Source organism: Haliotis cracherodii, unplaced genomic scaffold (genome assembly GCF_022045235.1).
Source record: "Haliotis cracherodii isolate W230 unplaced genomic scaffold, xgHalCrac1.p SCAF_8, whole genome shotgun sequence".
Lineage (NCBI taxonomy): Eukaryota > Metazoa > Mollusca > Gastropoda > Lepetellida > Haliotidae > Haliotis > Haliotis cracherodii.
Window position 1 is genome coordinate 19,349,251 of NW_027266341.1, and position 19,762 is coordinate 19,369,012.

General features: G+C 43.1%; 1 protein-coding gene across 2 annotated transcripts; it reads right to left on the minus strand.

Annotated features, from left to right (window-relative positions):
- Positions 1-3,869: 3,869 nt before the first annotated feature.
- Positions 3,870-17,295, minus strand: LOC139449512 (nuclear pore complex protein Nup54-like). Of its 2 annotated transcripts, none has more exons than XM_071230937.1 (11): positions 16,961-17,295; positions 15,239-15,286; positions 14,250-14,423; positions 12,866-13,074; positions 12,205-12,392; positions 11,598-11,797; positions 10,516-10,664; positions 8,488-8,595; positions 6,786-6,905; positions 5,846-5,956; positions 3,870-4,468 (listed from the first exon to the last, which is right to left on the minus strand). In XM_071230937.1, exons 1-11 carry the CDS (start codon positions 17,247-17,249, stop codon positions 4,355-4,357), a joined length of 1,710 nt encoding a protein of 569 aa, XP_071087038.1. In that variant the 5' UTR covers positions 17,250-17,295; the 3' UTR covers positions 3,870-4,354. The 2 variants fall into 2 exon arrangements, with proteins under 2 accessions (XP_071087038.1, XP_071087037.1); XM_071230936.1 differs by having other exon boundaries at positions 14,250-14,432.
- Between the last annotated feature and the right edge of the window lie 2,467 nt (positions 17,296-19,762).

Here is a 19,762-nt window from a genome sequence, read left to right on the forward strand (position 1 = left end):
CACGTCATTGTACCGGCGACATAAGTGTATGACGTCATTCAGTATATGACGTCATACTAAACTACGTCACATGGAAACACAAACCCCAATCTCACGTTCGGCTATTTCCGTCAAGCCCGGTAAAAAGAGCGTCCTCTGTTGGCAGATTGGCACAAACTCAGTTCACATCAGGGTAACGGCATGTAGATGTGGTGATCATTGTAGCCTTCATTTCATCCGAGAGCATTCTAGAAAGCCATCAGGTTTTTTGGGTGTATTTTGGGTGGGGTGGGGGTAGATGAGGTGGGTCTTTTTCGTAAAGGAGAGCTAAGATTTTACACGTCACATTTCAAATTATACCAATGGAGAGAATGTTGAACTTTTGTCACGTTTAACTTAAACGTACTTTTACTGTACAGACGTATATAGAGGTCACTTAGAGGTGGCGTCTGTCTGGACTTGGAGTACTCACTGAAGCCGAGTTTTACACGAGTGTGTAGGGGTCCTCACCCCAGCAATGATAACTCACCGGTGGTCCATTATGTAATTTCCAGTGTATGAATGACATTTTGTTCTAAAAAAACGTTATGTGGAAATAGATAGTTGTTTTTATATTCAAGTTGATATTTCCGCTATTCAAAGTGTGCAGTAAGGCCGTCTTATCAACAGTCATTTCTGAGACATAAATGCAAAGTTTAATTAATTAAGTCCACTCGCATTTTTCGCATTTAATTAACACGCGCGTTTATTTTAAGATTTACAGTTTAAACTATTCAAAAGAAGTAAAAGAACTTCCGATTTTATCATATGACTATAAGGGTTAATCAGTCATGGGAGAAAGGGCGAAAGCGATATTTCCCATAATGCCGTACATAAAACGTGTTTATGATGATATTCAGTGATCCATTCCTATAATTCCCACCGCTATTTTGACTCTAATACCTAGAATTATTGAACATTTTGTAGTAGATAAATGTCAGATATAGATACAGAATGCTACTCGTTTAGTTTCTATACACGCATGGTTCTTGTATTGTATTGTTGTAAATAAACTTGATTCACATACATTGCAACAACAAAATCTCTACACAGAAAGTGGATCGTAGATCATTTGCGATTTCTTTGCGAAATTTAATTGCCCCTAGTGTGGGAGTTATTAGTTTTATGCCTACCACAGACAGATATACACACAGACAGACGGACACACACACACACACACACACACACACACACACTTGCATAATTTGACCAAACTATACTTAAAATATACAAAAATATTAGGATGACAGCTGATTTAATATATGTTATAGATACTGATAATCATAGTAATGCACTTCGTAGTGTTATGATGGTTAACTGTGTCGCCACACTAATTAGGATGTCTCTCCATGTGTAGTTTACCCCAGTACACACATCAACTGTGATAACACCATTGTCACAGGGGAGCCGGGAGGTAGCCTAGTGGATAAAGCGTTCGCTGGTCATGGCAAAGACCAAGGTTCGATACCCCACTTGGGTACAATGATTGAAGCCTATTTCTGGTGTTCCCAACCCATATATTGCAGGAATATTTAGATGGTAACCTGATTAAATTAGAGCTATTGCCATGACCCGTCATGCACTTTATGGGTGATGGTCACATAAACTCCTAAATATGGCCATAAATCAATCAATTACCTTCTACCCAGAAATCCGTGATTGTTTTAAATTCACCTTTGTCTGTACTGTTAAATTATGTTGAAGAAATAGTGAGAAAATTCCCACTTTCCCCCCATAGGTATAATTTGAAATGTGACTGGAAAAAATCCCCAAATTTGAATGTAAAATAACATCTGTAGGATGCGGCCACTTTGTATCTATACACCTCTGGTGTTAGTCAGTCTACCAGCCCAAACAAAATTACCCAGGAAGAAATATATTTTCATGTTTCGACTGAGCAATATACACAGTTAGTGGAGAATTAACCAATGGCCTCATAAGGGCGTGACTGAACACTGACGTAATTGACCAGTGATGCCAGGCAACTCCTTGTGCGTCTCATGACGTGGTGAGGTCGGTCAGAGTTGGTTTACACCATGGTCCTCCAGCATCCCGAATACACAGGGCCGATGTGCCGATATTTCCCATAATGCCGTACATAAAAACGTGTTTATAATGATATTCAGTGATGCATTCCTATAATTCCCACCGCTATTTTGACTCTTATACCTAGAATTATTGAAAATATAGATACAGAATGCTACTCGTTTAGTTTCTATACACGCATGGTTCTTGTATTGTATTGTTGTAAATAAACATAATTCACATACATTGCAACAGAAAAATCTTTACACAGAAAGTGGATCGTAGATCATTTGCGATTTCTTTGCGAAACTTAATTGCCCCTATTGTGGGAGTTATTAGTTTTATGCCTACCACAGACAAATATACACACAGACGGACACACACACACACACACACAGCATGTAGCAGTGACCTGTGTCTATTTTACACCACACTTAGCAATATTCCACCTATATGACAACTGTCTCCAAATGATCGAGTCTTGACCAGACAATCCAGTGATTGATTTCATGAGCAAAGATCTACACAATTGAGATACAATGACATGCATCAACTATGTCAGCTTGCCGGACCACCCAATCCAGTTACCTCTTGAGACAAGCAAGACCTATTCTACCCCGGATCTTCACAGGGTCGTGGTTTTGAAGTAACATCTCCACCTGCTGTAACCATGGTAACAATCCTGGGTTTGTGTAATAAAACGACACAAATTTACAAAGGATGACATTTTTATTTACAACTTACAATATATATACATATTTACGGATGAGTTGAGACATTTTGTAATCAAAACATGAACCAGGAACAATAACCATGTGTTGCTTGCAGTCAGAACAAATGAGAAAAGACCAGGGCCCACTTGCACAAAGCGATCTTAGCGCTAAGATGATCGTAACTCCCATACTTTAACATAGGCTTAAGATAGTCTTAGCGCTAAGATTGCTTTGTGCAAGTGGGTCCTGATCTGTGCTCCAATACTTCTTTTCAATGACTACATACCCTCCATGAGTTCCCACCATCGGTCTCATCTCTTGTTTGTTTATTTGTTTGTTTGTTGTTGTTTAATGCCGCACTCAACAATATTTCACCTCTATGACGGCAGTCTGTAAATTTATGAGTCTGGACCAGACAATCCAGTGATTGACATCATGAGCATCGATCCACGCAGTTGGCATACAATGAAATGTATCAACCAAGTCAGTGAGCCTGACCTCCCGATTCTTTTAGTCGCATCTTACTATAGTAAGCATAGGTTGCTGAGGACCTATTCTACTCCAGATCGTCTCATTTCTTAATCCCTGTAGGTACTTTATTGTGTGTTTTGCTAAAGATTAGTTTTGTTCCATGTATTGGTCAATGAACCATACCACAAGTTATTTTGAGTCTGAATTACTTCGCACATGAATGAGTAGCTGTTTCACACACTGTCCCCATGAAGCCAAGTGTCCGTGATTTTTATTTGTTTGTTTGTTGTTTAACGCCGCACTCAGCAATATTCCAGCTATATGATGGCGGTCTGTAAATAATCGATTCTGGACCAGACAATCCAGTGATTGACATCATGAGCATCGATCCACACAATTGGGATCGTTGATATGCATCAACCAAGTCAGCGAGCCTGACCACCCGATCCTGTTAGTCGCCTTTTACTCCAATGTATGGCTGCTACACCATCCCATCACAAATATAAAGCCAAACCATCTCAACTCTGACTTTGTATACTGATGTTTACGGTATCTTGTCCACATTCCTGACTTATAAATCCCTATGTCCACACCATGGACCTCCATGAATGGTCTATCCAAGTAACTCGAGTTGTAACGCCTCCAGTGCCAATAGTCCTGGAACGACATTTGTTTCCATAGGAAAATGAAGAAGTTGTTCTGTGTACTGACAATGGTTCACACAGCACACAATGTTGCACATGAGTGAGTCCGGACTACCCCACTTTGAACAGTATTTCAATTATACCATGGCATGTCTTGATGGAGAAGGAAATCTCCAAAAGTGATGGAAGTCTCCGATGTTTACCACACTGGTGAAATCGACAACCCCAGGATACCTGAGGTATAATGCCAACTGTTGCCCATGACAACAAAGTGCAGTGCACATGAACCCAGCTGTGTCTTGAATTTGCCGAGTTGCCAGAGTTGCAGGATCAAACGTAAAGACATCTTCTCCGGGATGTGTTACAGCACAAGGGTCATTTAGCTGTATGCCAAGGTCAATGTCAGAATTGTCACAATCTGCCAAGACTCCATGAAAAGAAAGCAAAAATATTCCATCCTATTGGTGTGAGTGAGATGTAAGATCATCTTCGTGTCTGTGTATCTGCTAAGGACGATTCTATAAGGTGAAGGTCGGAGGCATCGTCCTTCAAGATTTGGATCAGATGATTGAGACCATCTTGTTGTTGTTTCAGGAGCTGAGAAAAACAGAACAGAGCAATGTCTCAGAGCATGGAGTATTTTAATATATTAACCTACTGCTTTAAAACTAAGGATCTTTACTCTACAACTTGGTTGGTTGGCTGGTTTGTTGTTTAACGCCGCACTCAGCAATATTACAGCTATATGACGGCGGTCTGTAAATAATCGAGTCTGGACCAGACAATCCACTGATTATAATATCATGAGCATCGATCCACGCAATTGGGATCGATGACATGCATCAACCAAGTCAGCGAGCCTGACCACCCGATCCCGTTAGTCGCCTTTTACAACAAGCATAGTCACCTTTTACGACAAGCATAGTCACCTTTTACGACAAGCATAGTCACCTTTTACGGCAAGTATGGGTTGCTGAAGACCTATTCCACCCCGGAATCTTCACGGGTATCTACAACTTGGGGTTTCCGTACCACAATCAAGGGACAATGTATTACCAGTAACTGTTGATCTCACTGACTTGTTGTGAATAAGGCCTGAAAACATGCTCAGTGCTCAGATCCCCCGAACTACCAGCACCATAATCCAAGGTGTGGAATCTATTTTTAGTGGTACTCATTATTCAGGACAAAACAAAGGGCAGGCAGGAACATATACTACTCAAAAGAAGTTAAAGAAGTTCATATTATCCCTGTTACGGGTTTTCGGATGCTTAAAAAATATTTGTATTTTCCTGTTAATCACAACAACAACTGTAAAACATCTCACTCGCTTATAACAGACGCCATCATCAGTGTGACACCACATCCCTTGCTATAGCGTGAGTAATTTCGATAAACACGGCCATCCGAAAACATATGATGTACGAAAACCTATGATCTGACAATAATATAGTTAATCAGGCATACTATGACAGATTAACTATAGTAATACTATGACAGATTAACTATAGTAATAAGAAAGAATTGGCTGTTCTTAACTGAGTAATATATATACCAAACACTGCATAGCTTTATTCTAGTTCTCCAACATAGCAGGGTTTCAACAAAAACAAAAGTGTGTACCTACCCTTGTTTGAAATTATCGGCAGGAGTAGTCATGGTAATAGGAACCGCTACATATTTTTATTAGACTTATGAGCAATAACAGGAAAATATTAACTACAGACAAACATGTCAAACACTTTTGTGTCAAAGTTTGATGTGTCAAACTTATGTTTGTCTCCGAGTGAAAACTTGGTCCCTGTGTATTCCCTCATTATTCATCCTTTAGGGTTGTGGTGAACCTCGGATAACTTGAAGTATTAATGTAAGTCCCTTCAACTTCAACACAAGGTGTTTGACTTCAATTCGTAACAGTCCATGACCACAAAAAGTATACAGTAACCATGGTAGCCAATACATGTCTGGTAGTACCTGTTTTATCTCTGACTGTAGTTCTGTGTCCATCTGAAATGACACCTCCTGTCTCTGAGATGAAACATGGTTCTGCATCCTGATCTGTGACATCAGCTCATTGAGTCGACCCTGGAGATAAAGGTAAATACATTAGCTCATTGAGTCGACCCTGGAGAAAATGGTAAATACATCAGCTCATTGCGTCGACCCTGGAGATAAAGGTAAATACATTAGCTCATTGCGTCGACCCTGGAGATAATGGTAAATACATCAGCTCATTGAGGGAAATATTACTGTCATACTCTTCATGACATTTTGAACTGTATTTCAGGCAGGCCCAAACTTTCACTTTACTAATTCAGGGTTTAAAGTGGGAGGAAAGCCTGAAGTGATGCAGGTCTCTGATGTTTACCATTTTGATGAAACCCAGAAGCATGGGTATGATGCTGACAAACCTAGAAACATGATAGGTGTGTTCAAACCAATGATCATAAGTTCCTGGCATGCCTAAGGGACACAACTGTGCACAGCAGATTGCTGTGCCTGAGAAAACTGGGTCACCCGTGCCCCTCCAGACTAATGGCAATTTTATAGTTTTACCCCCACTGAGATACAATATACAATGCCACAGTTTAACCTGAATACCCCACTCAGACACAGCATACTGACTGAGCCAAGCAGTCCTTGATTTGGCCCCATAAAGCCAGGCAGGGCAAGAACAAGAACCACAAGAACCCAACATTCCTTCACCTTCCTCTCGTGCACTCACACGCACACATGCAAGCATGCACACACAAAGAGTCTGTTTGATACAACGTTAAATCCGATGTCACCTCCCCTCCCCTTCAAGTTTCTATCACGTAATTGGGTACACGGCTCTCCATCTGTGTGTGTGGTTTACCGCCACACTCAGCAATATGCCAGCTATATGACAGTCTGCTTGTGGGGTACGACTGACCTTAAACTGTGTGGGGTGATTGAGCTCAGTCTGCAGAACCTCCAGCTGCACCTTGAGATGCTCTTCTTCCGCCTGTATGGCGTACCCCATCTTCCGGTAGATCTCCTGCTTCACAATCACCTGCAATGAAACAACACACCTGTAACAATCACCTGTCATACACAACCAACAATATGTATCGATCTGTAATGAGTACTGATGTGAAATATATCAATATTCACAAAATATTTACACATTAACAATAGCTAGCCCCTAAATTAGTTCCCCCGAAACATAACCTTACCTACTCGTACAACCAATCTAAGCTCTCCACACCCCAACCTCCATGTCCACCCCATCCCCGCCCCTAAGTCAGCTCCCCCTCCCCCATCATACCCTGCCCCACATGTCCACCCCATTCCCCCCCTTAAGTCAGCTCCCCCTCCCCCATCATACCCTGCCCCACATGGCCACCCCATTCCCCCCCTTAAGTCAGCTCCCCCTCCCCCATCATACCCTGCCCCACATGGCCACCCCATTCCCCCCCTTAATTCAGCTCCCCCTCCCCCATCATACCCTGCCCAACATGTACACCCCATCCCCGCTTCCTATGTCAGCTCCCCCTCCCCCATCATACCCTGCCCCACATGTCCACCCCATCCCCACCCCTAAGTCAGCTTCACCTCCCCAATCATACCCTGCCCCACATGTCCACCCCATCCCGCCCCCTAAGTCAGCTCCCCCTCCCCCATCATACCCTGCCCAACATGTCCACCCCATCCCCGCCCCTGTCAGCTCCCCCTCCCCCATCATACCCTGACCCACATGTCCACCCCATCCCCGCCCCTAAGTCAGCTCCCCCTCCCCGATCATACCCTGCCCAACATGGCCACCCCATCCCCGCCCTTAAGTCAGCTTCCCCTCCCCCATCATACCCTGCCCCACATGGCCACCCTATCCCCGCCCTTAAGTCAGCTTCCCCTCCCCCATCATACCCTGCCCAACATGTCCACCCCATCCCCACCCCTAAGTCAGCTCCCCCTCCCCCATCATACCCTGCCCAACATGGCCAACCCATCCCCGCCCCTAAGTCAGCTCCCCCTCCCCCATCATACCCTGCCCCACATGGCCACCCCATCCCTGCCCCTAAGTCAGCTTCCCCTCCCCCATCATACCCTGCCCCACATGGCCACCCCATCCCCGCCCCTAAGTCAGCTCCCCCTCCCCCATCATACCCTGCCCCACATGGCCACCCCATCCCCACCCCTAAGTCAGCTCCACTCCCCCATCATACCCTGCCCAACATGTCCACCCCATCCCCGCCCCCTAAGTCAGCTCCCCTTCCCACATCATACCCTGCCCATGTCCACCCCATCCCCGCCCCCTATGTCAGCTCCCCCTCCCACATCATACCCTGCCCCACATGTCCACCCCATCCCCGCCCCTAAGTCAGCTCCCCCTCCCCCATCATACCCTGCCCCACATGTCCACCCCATCCCCGCCCCTAAGTCAGCTCCCCCTCCCCACATCATACCCTGCCCATGTCCACCCCATCCCCGCCCCTAAGTCAGCTCCCCCTCCCCCATCATATCCTGCCTCACATGTCCATCCCATCCCCGCTTCCTATGTCAGCTTCCCCTCCCCCATCATACCCTGCCCAACATGTCCACCCCATCCCCGCCCCTAAATCAGCTTCCCCTCCACCCCATCCCTCAATGCCCACCTGCAACAGTCGGTGGCCCAGCTCCAGGTGTTTCCTCTTGTACTCCTCCTGTCTTGCCAGCATGTTGCTGTGCTTGTTCTGCAGGTCCGTCAGATCACCAGACATCACCTGAAGCAACAGGATCTCACAAATACATTCTTTGTCATCTATTCATGGAATATAGCTTCTCAGAACATGTATGATATTAGTCCATAATTAATAATCCATTAAAAAGCTCTTAGTTTACCTTAGTTTTCCACACAACAATGTGTAAAGCCATGCAATCATTTACACATTCTTATAAAAATCTTACCCTAGTGATCCCAGGGGATCAGGTCGTGTAAGTCGCTATGCAGGTGAGGTGAAATGGGGTTTAACGTCGCGTCCAAGATTATTGCACTTATATAGCTACGTGCATGCTAGTGTGTGTGTGTGTGTGTGTGGCTGATTGTACAAGTATGAACTGATGCCCATTTATAGTGCTAGCCCACTGAGATACCATGCCACAGTTTAACATGAATATCCCACTCCAGAGGTCCGGAAACCGTCATATGCACCGGACATGTCCGATTGGGAATCTCAAATGTCCGTTTTAAAATATTGCTTACCGGACATTTTAAAAAGTATTGTCCAGACATTCTTAAATTTTGACCGGACATGATCAACAGTTAGGACTGAGCAGTTTCTGTCTGCAGTTGCAACACAATGAAGATTAACTACACTGACAAGCTTTGTTTGTTTTGATTGCTGTAAATACATCGTACCTACATGATAGTCCAATCGGTCAATCACTGTAATAGGCAATAAACTGAGTTGACACTGATTAATCGAGGATTTTACTGAGAACATCTTGTTAATTTGAGTGAAAGGTGTTTACAACTGTACATTAATACCTTGCATCATCGATATACCTCATTATCCTCACAATGCTACGATACGAAACCTCAGACAAGAAGCGAAAGCGTGACGACAGCCAGTCGACCGGATCTGCCAAACCCTCAATGTCTGGACGATCATTTTGTAAGTCGTGGCTAACGACTTTCACTTGGTTGACATACAATGAGGATTTGCAGATTTTATTGTTTTCAGTAGCTAGTCGTATATTAAATCTTGATTGACCGCCATTTTGCTTTCTCGGACGATCGATATCCAATTTTTTTATGGTCAATAATTAAGTACAGATGAAAAAAGTATTCAAATAACTATTGCTATCAACGATATTTTAGTATTTGTGATTAAATCATCTGTCTTGTTTTTAAAAAAATCTTTAGTTTAAAAAAAACTTTTCCCGTGAGGTCACGTGATAACCAAATATGGGATAATAGTCTCGATCCAAATGTTACAACGCGTACACTTGAGCAGACTCATGAATATAACTCATGAATATTAATTAGACCGTTCACTACGTTAACAGATCGTTATTATAACAGAAACAAACGTATGTTTTCCACGTAAATCTAAAATGATATTATTTGTTATTAATTGTCCGGTGAATTAAACAATATAAATTGAAACAATTCATAATTCATCATATTATGAATACGTAAACTTGTAATGTGTGTGAAAAGTCGTACTAAAATACGCTATTTGAAGGGGGCGTGGCCTAAATGCAAATGTCCGATTGGGATTTTAAATTTTCCGAACCCCTGCCCCACTCAGACACAGTATACTGACTCCGAGCCGACCAGTCCTTGTTTTTAGCTTCTTAATGCAGAGTGTGAGACAGGTTAACAACAAGTACCATCTTTTAACGTCTTTTGGTATGACGCGGACAGGGATCGAACCCCGGACCTTCCACTCTCCGGGCGGACGCTCTGCCACTAGACCACGGAGGAGGTCCAAGTCGCTATGCATGGGATTACAGTGCATTTGTCTGGGCGGTGACCATGATGAAGCTGGGATGTTTTGGTGAGAGTTGTTTTTGGAAGCTGGAAACTTTGTTCAAGTGTGTTACCACATAGGATCAAAACGAGAAGTAAGAACTGCATAGTGTGAGATAAGATAAGTTTAAAAATACAGTATTTCTGAGTATGACAAAGCTGTACTCACATCGAGACGTTGTTGATGTAGTCGTGTCTGTTCCTGCTGGTGCTGTAGTCGCCGCTGAACCTCTTTGAAGCCGATCATTGGGACTGGGATCAGTCTGGTGGGATCTGGGTTGTCCAGCTTGGCCTGCTGCCACAGAACAGGGTCGATACCTGGAGGAGGCAGAAGAGTGAGTGAGTGAGTGAGTGAGTGAGTGAGTAGATTGGCCTGCTGCCACAGCACAGGGTCGATACCTGGAGGAGAGTGAGAGCGTGAGTAAGTGAGTGAGTGAGTGGCTTGGCCTGCTGCCACAGCACAGGGTCGATACCTGGAGAGTGAGTGAGTGAGTGAGTGAGTGAGTGAGTAAGTGAGTGAGTGAGTGGCTTGGCCTGCTGCCACAGCACAGGGTCGAAACCTGGAGGAGAGTGAGTGAGTGAGTGAGTGAGTGAGTGAGTGAGTGAGTGAGTGGCTTGGCCTGCTGCCACAGCACAGGGTCGATACCTGGAGGAGGCAGAGTGAGTGAGTGAGTGAGTGAGTGGCTTGGCCTGCAGCCACAGCACAGGGTCGATACCTGGAGGAGGCAGAGTGAGTGAGTGAGTGAGTGAGTGAGTGGCTTGGCCTGCTGCCACAGCACAGGACTGATACCTGGAGGAGGCAGACAAGTGAGTGAGAACAGAATTCCAGTTACATCACAGCGTTTTAGCCTGATGTGGGAGGAAAGCCAAAATTGATGCAAGCCTTAGGCATTTACCACTTTGGTGAAAACCACAAGCACAGGTATGATGCTGACAAGCCTAGAAACAATCGGAGCAATTTATACCCACATTCATAGGTTTCTGCCTTGCCCAAGGGACACAACTCTGCAGTGGCCCCAATCAATGGTTGAAGACCATTAATATCAACATCACTGGACACAGACAATTTAACCACTTGATCTCCATCTTAGATCAGTCTCTTGCTTTACACAACAACCATGGACTTTGGGAGCTATTCTATCCTTGGGAGTACATATTGTCCATCACATCGATAACTGGTGGCAATCATAAAGGAAGTGCCCTTATCCTAGTAGTGTCATCTCAACATTTAAAAAGTCAACGCCGCCTTACCAGCTGGGGGTTTATCTAGGTACTCCTTCAGCTGTTCACTGGACCAGCCCATCTTTGGCACAATGTTCTCCACAGTCAGCTGGGTGACCAGCGTGTTCTTAGTGCCTGCCTGGTTCATGAATGTAAACAGATCCGACGCTCCAACCCGTCTAGCAGGGCCTGTCTGTGGACGCTCCAGCACATAGATCACCAACTCTGTCCTGCAATGGAAGATTTACAAATGGTAAGTAGAAAGGCCTGTTGTCACTGTTCCAGGCCTAAGTGAAACTTAACCTTAAGTTTCCGATTGCTTTTGAAACTCAAGTTCTCCTCGCAACTCAAAAAACTACCAGCCCCAATTTTTGTCAGTCCCAACTTTGAACAAATAAAAAGAGTATGATAATTACGTGGTTTTAACTCTTTTAACATCATGTTCAAAGCAGTGTACATTCATGACTGACAAATTCAATGACATCATCTCAGAGGTTACTTAGTTATATCTACATGTCATTCACACATATAGTTCTCCAGTTTCTCAGAATAAATCATTTAACCTCGAAACTGAAATGTTATTTTCTTGCACCAAAAATAGACAAAGGAAAACCCCGATGATAAAACTTTGCCAAACCTGTCCTCTGGGAGAGGTCGGATGCCCTCAACACAGACCGAGAGAGTGGGTTTACTGCCGAACATCTTGTGTAGTGTGTCAACGATTTGCTGCTGCGCTGCTGCCACATCGGTCTGCTTCTTCTTCAACATGAGCGCCACCAATCCATCCTCGTTCCTCCCACTTGGTATCACATGGTACCCAATCGCCTAGGAAACCAAACAATTCAGTGTACAGAAAGGTATGTGAGTGAATGTTGTTTTTTCATATTTGTACCATATTTGTCTTGCAATGTCTGAATCAAACAGTATGATTTTTGAATTTTTAAAATTCATTCAGCAGTCATATACACCATGTACACTGGTCTCATATATCATGACTATACATATTTTTACATATCACATGTATTGTCGGATCATAGGTTTCCAGACGTCATACGTTTCGGGGTGGCCATGTTTATCGTGATTACTTGCGCTATAACAGTGGGTGTAGCCTCACATAGACATTGTAAATCCTCAGATGATGGCTTGTTTTGAAGAGAAAGTTGTCTTTTATAAGCAAATGAGATGTTTACAGTTGTTGATGTGATTTGAGAGGACACTACGAATGTTTCGTAAGCGTCCGAAAACACATAACACAGGGATATACACATACAATTCCATTGAATTACTGGTAGGACTACCTTGAATCTGCAGAAGGGGTTATCTGCCTTAAACTCCACCACGCCATTCTGACTGTAGAAGCCCTTCCCAGTCCCCCAGCATGCCTGGAGCTGGTTCCACTTGGCTATCATGGCATCTCTCTCGTCACCATAGATCTGCGGCAGCGACACAGCCATGGCCATGTTGGTGAGGTCAGAGGCACCCTGCTGCTGCTGAGGTTGCTGGCCTCCTGGAAACAGAACATTCTTTTCAGGTGGTGAGGTGAGGTGAAAGGGAATAAATCATATAACGACGTGCATGTACATGTGTGGCTGCTTGTACTAGTCTGGACTAGCCATTTCTTTATTGCTAGCCCACTGAGATACCATGCCACCACATGACATGGAAACCAAACTCAGACACGGTACATCGACTCTGAAGCAACTAGTCCTTGTTTTATCCACTTAAAGCTGAGCGCAAGGCAACAAGTACCATCTCTGAGCATCTTTCAGTATGAACCCCCCCCATCTCACAAGCTCATTAAAATCAGATCGTAGTTCTCGTTACTGCTAGACAATGATCTGAGGACATTATATTACGGGTCTCGTCAGAACGACCTTTTGTGAACTTGACTTACCAATGAAATGACAAACTGGAAGTTGACATTAGCCAATCAGAAAGATGCTTCCTCTAGCTTTTCAGGCCTAGTTTCAAACTGGCAACTTCAGAGTACCAGTAGTACCAGTAAGCTTTGTAAATATTTTGATAAAGTTATTGATTCAAAATTTGAAAACTGAACAAAAGAAAATTCTGGAATGTCAAATATATATATGCCCATGATTGTCAGCAGTAATTCCAACAGGCTATGAAAAGTCTCTTCCATTTGAAATCCCATTGAAGCAAAGAGAGACAATGATGGAATCATCCATATAGCACATGACTGTCAATCGGCATGCCCAACTTTTTTAGATTGCAAAATTACAAAACACTCTTCGGCTGTCACTTTCCTGATCTGGTACGTGACGCTCTGGATTGTCAGATGAAATGTCGTTCCAACGTGACCCGTAACTGGATGTCCTCAGATCTTTGTTAAGTGGTAGCAAAGAACTAAGATCCGTTATAATGAAATTGCCTTTTGTCAGGAAGTGGGAAGAAAGCTCATTTGACAATGTATGATGATGATGATGGTAGTAGGACCCAAATATGAAAGCACTGTTACTTCCATTCACTATCTGCTTGGACATTGGCCTCATCTTGTGCATACAGAAGTTTCCCTGTTAATACGTTCAAGCTAAAACCATATTTCAGAAACATCACCGAACACTGAAACATAGAAACTTCTACCAATTTCAAGATAACAAATTAACCATGTTGACAGGGAAATACAATAATGGGGCAAATCGCAGCCAAAGACTGATACTATACCTGCAAACAATCCCCCTCCGAAGCCAGTTTGTCCTGTTGCTGCACCACCAAATCCTGTAGTGCCAAATGCCCCAAATCCTGTTGAAGTTCCTGTGGCTCCTGCTGGTGCTCCAAAGCCAGTTGTGGTTCCCGTTCCAGCACCAAAGCCTGATGTGGTACCAAATCCACCAAATCCTGTAAAACCTGTCAAAGTCAATAATCATGGTAAACCATGTGACCACTCCACTGATTTCAGAGCATAACTATCACCTAGGTTTGTTTGTTCCAAGGCCAACTGGAAGGTGTGGATGACTGAGTGAGTGGGTATGGTTTTATGCCGCTTTTAGCAATATTCCAGCAATATCACGGTGGGGGACACCAGAAATGGGCCCCACACATTGTACCCATGTCGGGAATCGATCCTGGGTCTTCGGCCTAATGAGCGAACGCTTTAACCACTAGGCTACCCGACCCGGAAGGTGTGGATGAAGAGGTCAAGTTCAAGGTCTTCCTTGAGGTCAGTTATTAAGCACGCAAACCACAGTAGATTATAATACAGGTATGTACAATAATGTTGTTATACAACAGAGAGGTAAAGAAAGTTAGTGGCGGAAATGTCTCAAAGCCATGGTTGTATTGACCAGTAAATTCTCATAACTAATTGCAAATGACTTTTACCTGGCACAACTGTGGCATGAGGAAGGAATCATATCATTTTGCTGGAAAAAGTATGTCTTTGCTGTTTAATGCCAGAGTCAGTAATATTGCAGCTATGACAATGGTCTGCAAATAATCAAGCCTGGACCAGACAATCAACATGATCACCAATTCATAACTAGGTATTATTTATCATTGTTTATGACATGTATGAGCAGGGATTTCGCTAGGATTCCAAACAAATTGCCCTTGGCAGGCAGGAAAACTATTGTGATATTGCGATGTCCATGATTTCTATAGGACTCAGGTATATCTAGAAACATGTCCCATTACTTCAACCCTACCCCTGCTACCTGAGGCAGTCGTTGTTGTTGGCACCGCTCCTCCAAATCCTGAGAAACCTGGAACGAAATTACCATGATTATACAAAAGACCATAGTAGTGGAATAACATGATACAGTTCATGTGTTGAATATTTGTAATAACTGATCATTATCATAGGACTGATTACCGCAGTCATGGCACTGATTACCGCAGTCATGGCCCTGATTATCGCAGTCATGGCACAGATTATCGCAGTCATGGCACTGGTTATCGTAGTCATGGCACTGGTTATCGTAGTCATGGCACTGATTATCACAGTCATGGCACTGGTTATCGTAGTCATGGCACTGATTATCACAGTCATGGCACTGGTTATCGTAGTCATGGCACTGATTATCGCAGTCATGGCACTGATTATCGCAGTCATGGCATTGATTACCGCAGTCATGGCACTGATTATCGCAGTCATGGCACTGATTATCGCACTGATTATTGCAGTCATAGCAGGTTAGCACTGAATACCACAGTAATAGAATTTGAATGGGTTTGATAATTTTCTGAATATAATCTTTATCATGACCATTATGACAACACACCATTGCTCACATCCAACTGACCATGCTCACAGCATGCTGACAACTTACTGACAATTGCCATATTTTTCAATACCATTACCATGATTACTGGGCCTTACATTCCAAAAAAATAGCGCAAGACACTAGCCAGTCCATCTACTCTAACATAGAATCAACTTGCCAAATTTGACTAACTAGCCTAATATTAACATTGATATCATGTAAGGCCATTATATTACATGTATTATAGGAATATCCATATCTCACAACTAAGGTTTGTTACAAAGGTTTCAATAGTGGTAATCTGGCCCTGCACATTATACACAAGAAAATATGGTGATGTAGCCATTGTATCCTGATAATGTGATATCGAAAAAATAATTTGACAGTCATGGTCACGATAGTCACAGCATGCATTTATGTCAAATTACTCATTAGTAAATCCACAGGGCACAACATACCATTACTAGTGTCACACTCACACACAATAATTGTGGCACACATCATAGAAACACAATATGGAATACATTTTTAAGACCGAAGAGGAAATAATAGTCATTGTAATAATGTTACAAAACATGCACAATGACTACATGTACAAAAATTGTTGACTGCAATTAAGATTATTGCAAAATTTCTTCAGCAGCCCATGCTTGTCATAAGAGGTGACTACCGGGATTGGGTGGTCAGGCTCTCTGATTGGTTGGCCATGTTGATGCATGTTATCGTATCCCCCTTGCGTAGATCGATGCTCATGATGTCAATCACTGGATTGTCCAGGCTTGATAATTTTTTCAGACCGCCATCATAAAGTGGGACTTTTGCCGTGTGTGGCATTAAAACAACAAACTTATGAAATATACAAGAGACACTCATGGTAACTCCTTTTGTACCATGGCCGAGAGCCGCGACGAGGTCCTACAGTGAAGACTTGACCCCACATCAGCTTAGAACACTATCTCGTCTCTCGGCTAATGGGACCCTTATTTTTTGTAATGTATTGACCTTTGTCCGAACTTGCATCATTTTAACCAGACTGGCAATTTAGATATTTGACTTGCCAGTTCGACTGTCTGGCTGGAATTTATTTGAATTTCAAACACTGCAATTAATAGCCGATCCTACTCATGTTACACGACAGAACTTTAGACTGGTATGATGTTATAAGCGGAGTACCTGTAGTGGATGTGCCAGGGTTAGTACCGAAGCCACTGAAACCTGGTGCTGTTGCTGTAGTCGTTGCCGTGGGAGCACCTCCGAAAAAACCTGTGCCTTGCCCCACCGTCGCCTGGGTTCCCGTCCCGAAACCTGAAAAGCCTGTTGGTGCTGATGTTGTGGCGGTGCCGCCGAATCCACCAAATGCTGGCGCCGTTGTCGTCGCGGCACCACCAAATGAAAACCCCGTGGTAGCAGTTGTAGCGGGGTTAGTACCAAATGCTTGTGTAGGATTGGAAAACAACGACATCTTTTAAGATTACAAGTGCGCGCTTGATGATGGATTTCAACTTCCTGTCAATTAGAGTTACTTGCCCTTGTGTTATTGCTAAATGCATGCGCATGATATAAACGAAAATAGCTATATTGTTTGATAACAAATTTATTTGGTGGAATTTGAATTTCAAATATAGAATTTGTTTGTATACATTTTATTTAAACTTTAGAAAGAAAGAAAAACATTTTGCTCGAGAATCAACTCCAAATTCTAAAATGGCCTCCGTATGTTAACCATTTCCCGATATTTTACATATTTGTAACAAGCTGTCCCAGTTGAGTCGCTGCAATATTACTGACAAATAAAATGGGGATCGGGTGGTCATACTTTGTGATATAACTGATTGCGTATGGAAAGCCCGGATCGTTGCTACTGCTTTTGCCACTTGTTTCTCTTATCCAGTGCCTCAACCATACCAGTGTTTCAGCAAATAAGCGCGGAAATATCAGGCTTCAGCCAATGAACATTATGCCATTGTTTCAACCAATGAGCTGACAATACGCCAGTGCTTCAGCCAATGAGCTGACATTATGCCTTTGCTTCAGCCGATGAGCCGACATTATTCCATTGTTCCAACCAATGAGCTGACATTATGCCAGTGCCTCAGCCAAAGATCCTGACATTATGCCATTGTTTCAGCCAATGAGCTGACATTATGCCATTGTTTCAGCCAATGAGCTGACATCATCACAGGGGGTAAGGGCTGTCCATGCCAAATCGGAAGGGGGTAGGTAGAAACTACATTTGCTGAGTGAGGCGTTAAACAAAAAACAAACAAAACAAAACCAATTTTCTCGCTGGACAGTAGAAAATGTGATTTCACTCGAGGACATCAAGCAGGGAAACCAACTCGAGTCCTTCGCGTGAGGAAGATTACCCCCCTTTAGCTGTGGCACTACTAACTTACCAACAAGCACGCAAGCGCTGTACCACATTAATTACAAGCTCTTTCGAAGGAGGTTACAGTTCTGTTATTTCTCATTATTCTCATAATAGTAATAATACTGGTTTGGTGTCATGGTAATGAATTAATTATGCAATTATCCTTATTTTGCAGTGTTTTGGAGCTACAGGGGTATACATATGTCAATAATAGTTTACAATGTGAATGAGTTTTGTGAAGGCCCTTCCAAATTGACAGTCGAATTCTAATAACGTAACTCAATGGGGGGATTTAACGTAAGGATAATGAAAGTTAATGGGCGATTACAACATGGATTGACAGAAACATAAAAAAACGTTCAACATTTCTTCCATGATGACAAAGGTTCTCCGCTATTTTTTTTATTCAGATATGTTTTTAAAAATAGTTTGAAGAATTAACTCAAGGAATGACAATCTAATTTTTTGAATTGACCCCGTTTAACCCATGCTTCCATATCTCCTGTATACAAAGGATGTGTATTAGAAACAAATGCATCACATTCTACAGCAGAATTTTAAACGCGTGCAGTACTCTATTTCTTTCCTTTGTGTCCTCAACATTTGAACCGTTTGCTTGGCATTTTTAGAAGTTGGTAAGTAAAGGCAACATATTTTATGGATGACAACTTCTTTATTCTATTATGATGAGACGTTTCGGTATCGATCCTTTTACAGTTGTCTTGGTATATACCGACATCTCGCATCATAATAGAAGATAGAAGTTGTCATCCATCAAATATCTTGTCTTTACTGCTCTCAACATTTGAGACATCATATCAAGTGTATCTTTGTGTCCTTACTGCTGCATGTATTGTACACCCCTACCCCGCCCCACCCGAAAACGTCCCACCCTACCCCGATTATTTTGACAAGAGCTTGTAGGTGAGGTGAGGGGAGGTGAGGTGAGGTGAGGTGAGGTGAGGTGAGGTGAGGTGAGGGGAGGTTAAATGGTGTTTTAACGCCGTGCGTGCGTGTGTGTGTACTAGCCCGTCCTACTGTCGGTATTATATTGTCATATCACTGAGATACGCAGTTTTATAATAAGAATTCTTCCACTTCCACACAACAATACATGCTCAAAGCGCTGACAACACACATGCATAAGTAAACAAGAGTTAAATGACTGAGTTATCGAACAAGAAGTTTTTACGTTTTGGCTTGAAAATACCAAGTGATGAGGCTGTTGTTAGGGCAATTGGAATAACATTCCATGTTTTGGCAACAGTTACTTAAACAGTTCGGACACTAAAGGATTTCCATTTCCATGTGTGTGTGACCAGCTGAAGTTTGTCATCCGACCGCAAATTCCTGGATTGCTGGTACACATGGACAAGGTCGCTGAGGTAAGATGGAGCTGTTCCATTTCAACACTTGTACGTATGAGTTAGAAACTTGAAGTCAACTCTCCTTGCAACAGGCAGCCAATGAAGGGATCGTAACACTGGGGATATGTATGTTCTTACACGTGACTTTGTTTTGGATCCTCTGGAGAATGTCTGTGTTATTCTGGGATATTCCTACCAGTAGACTGTTACAATAGTCTAGCCTGGATAAGACTAGTG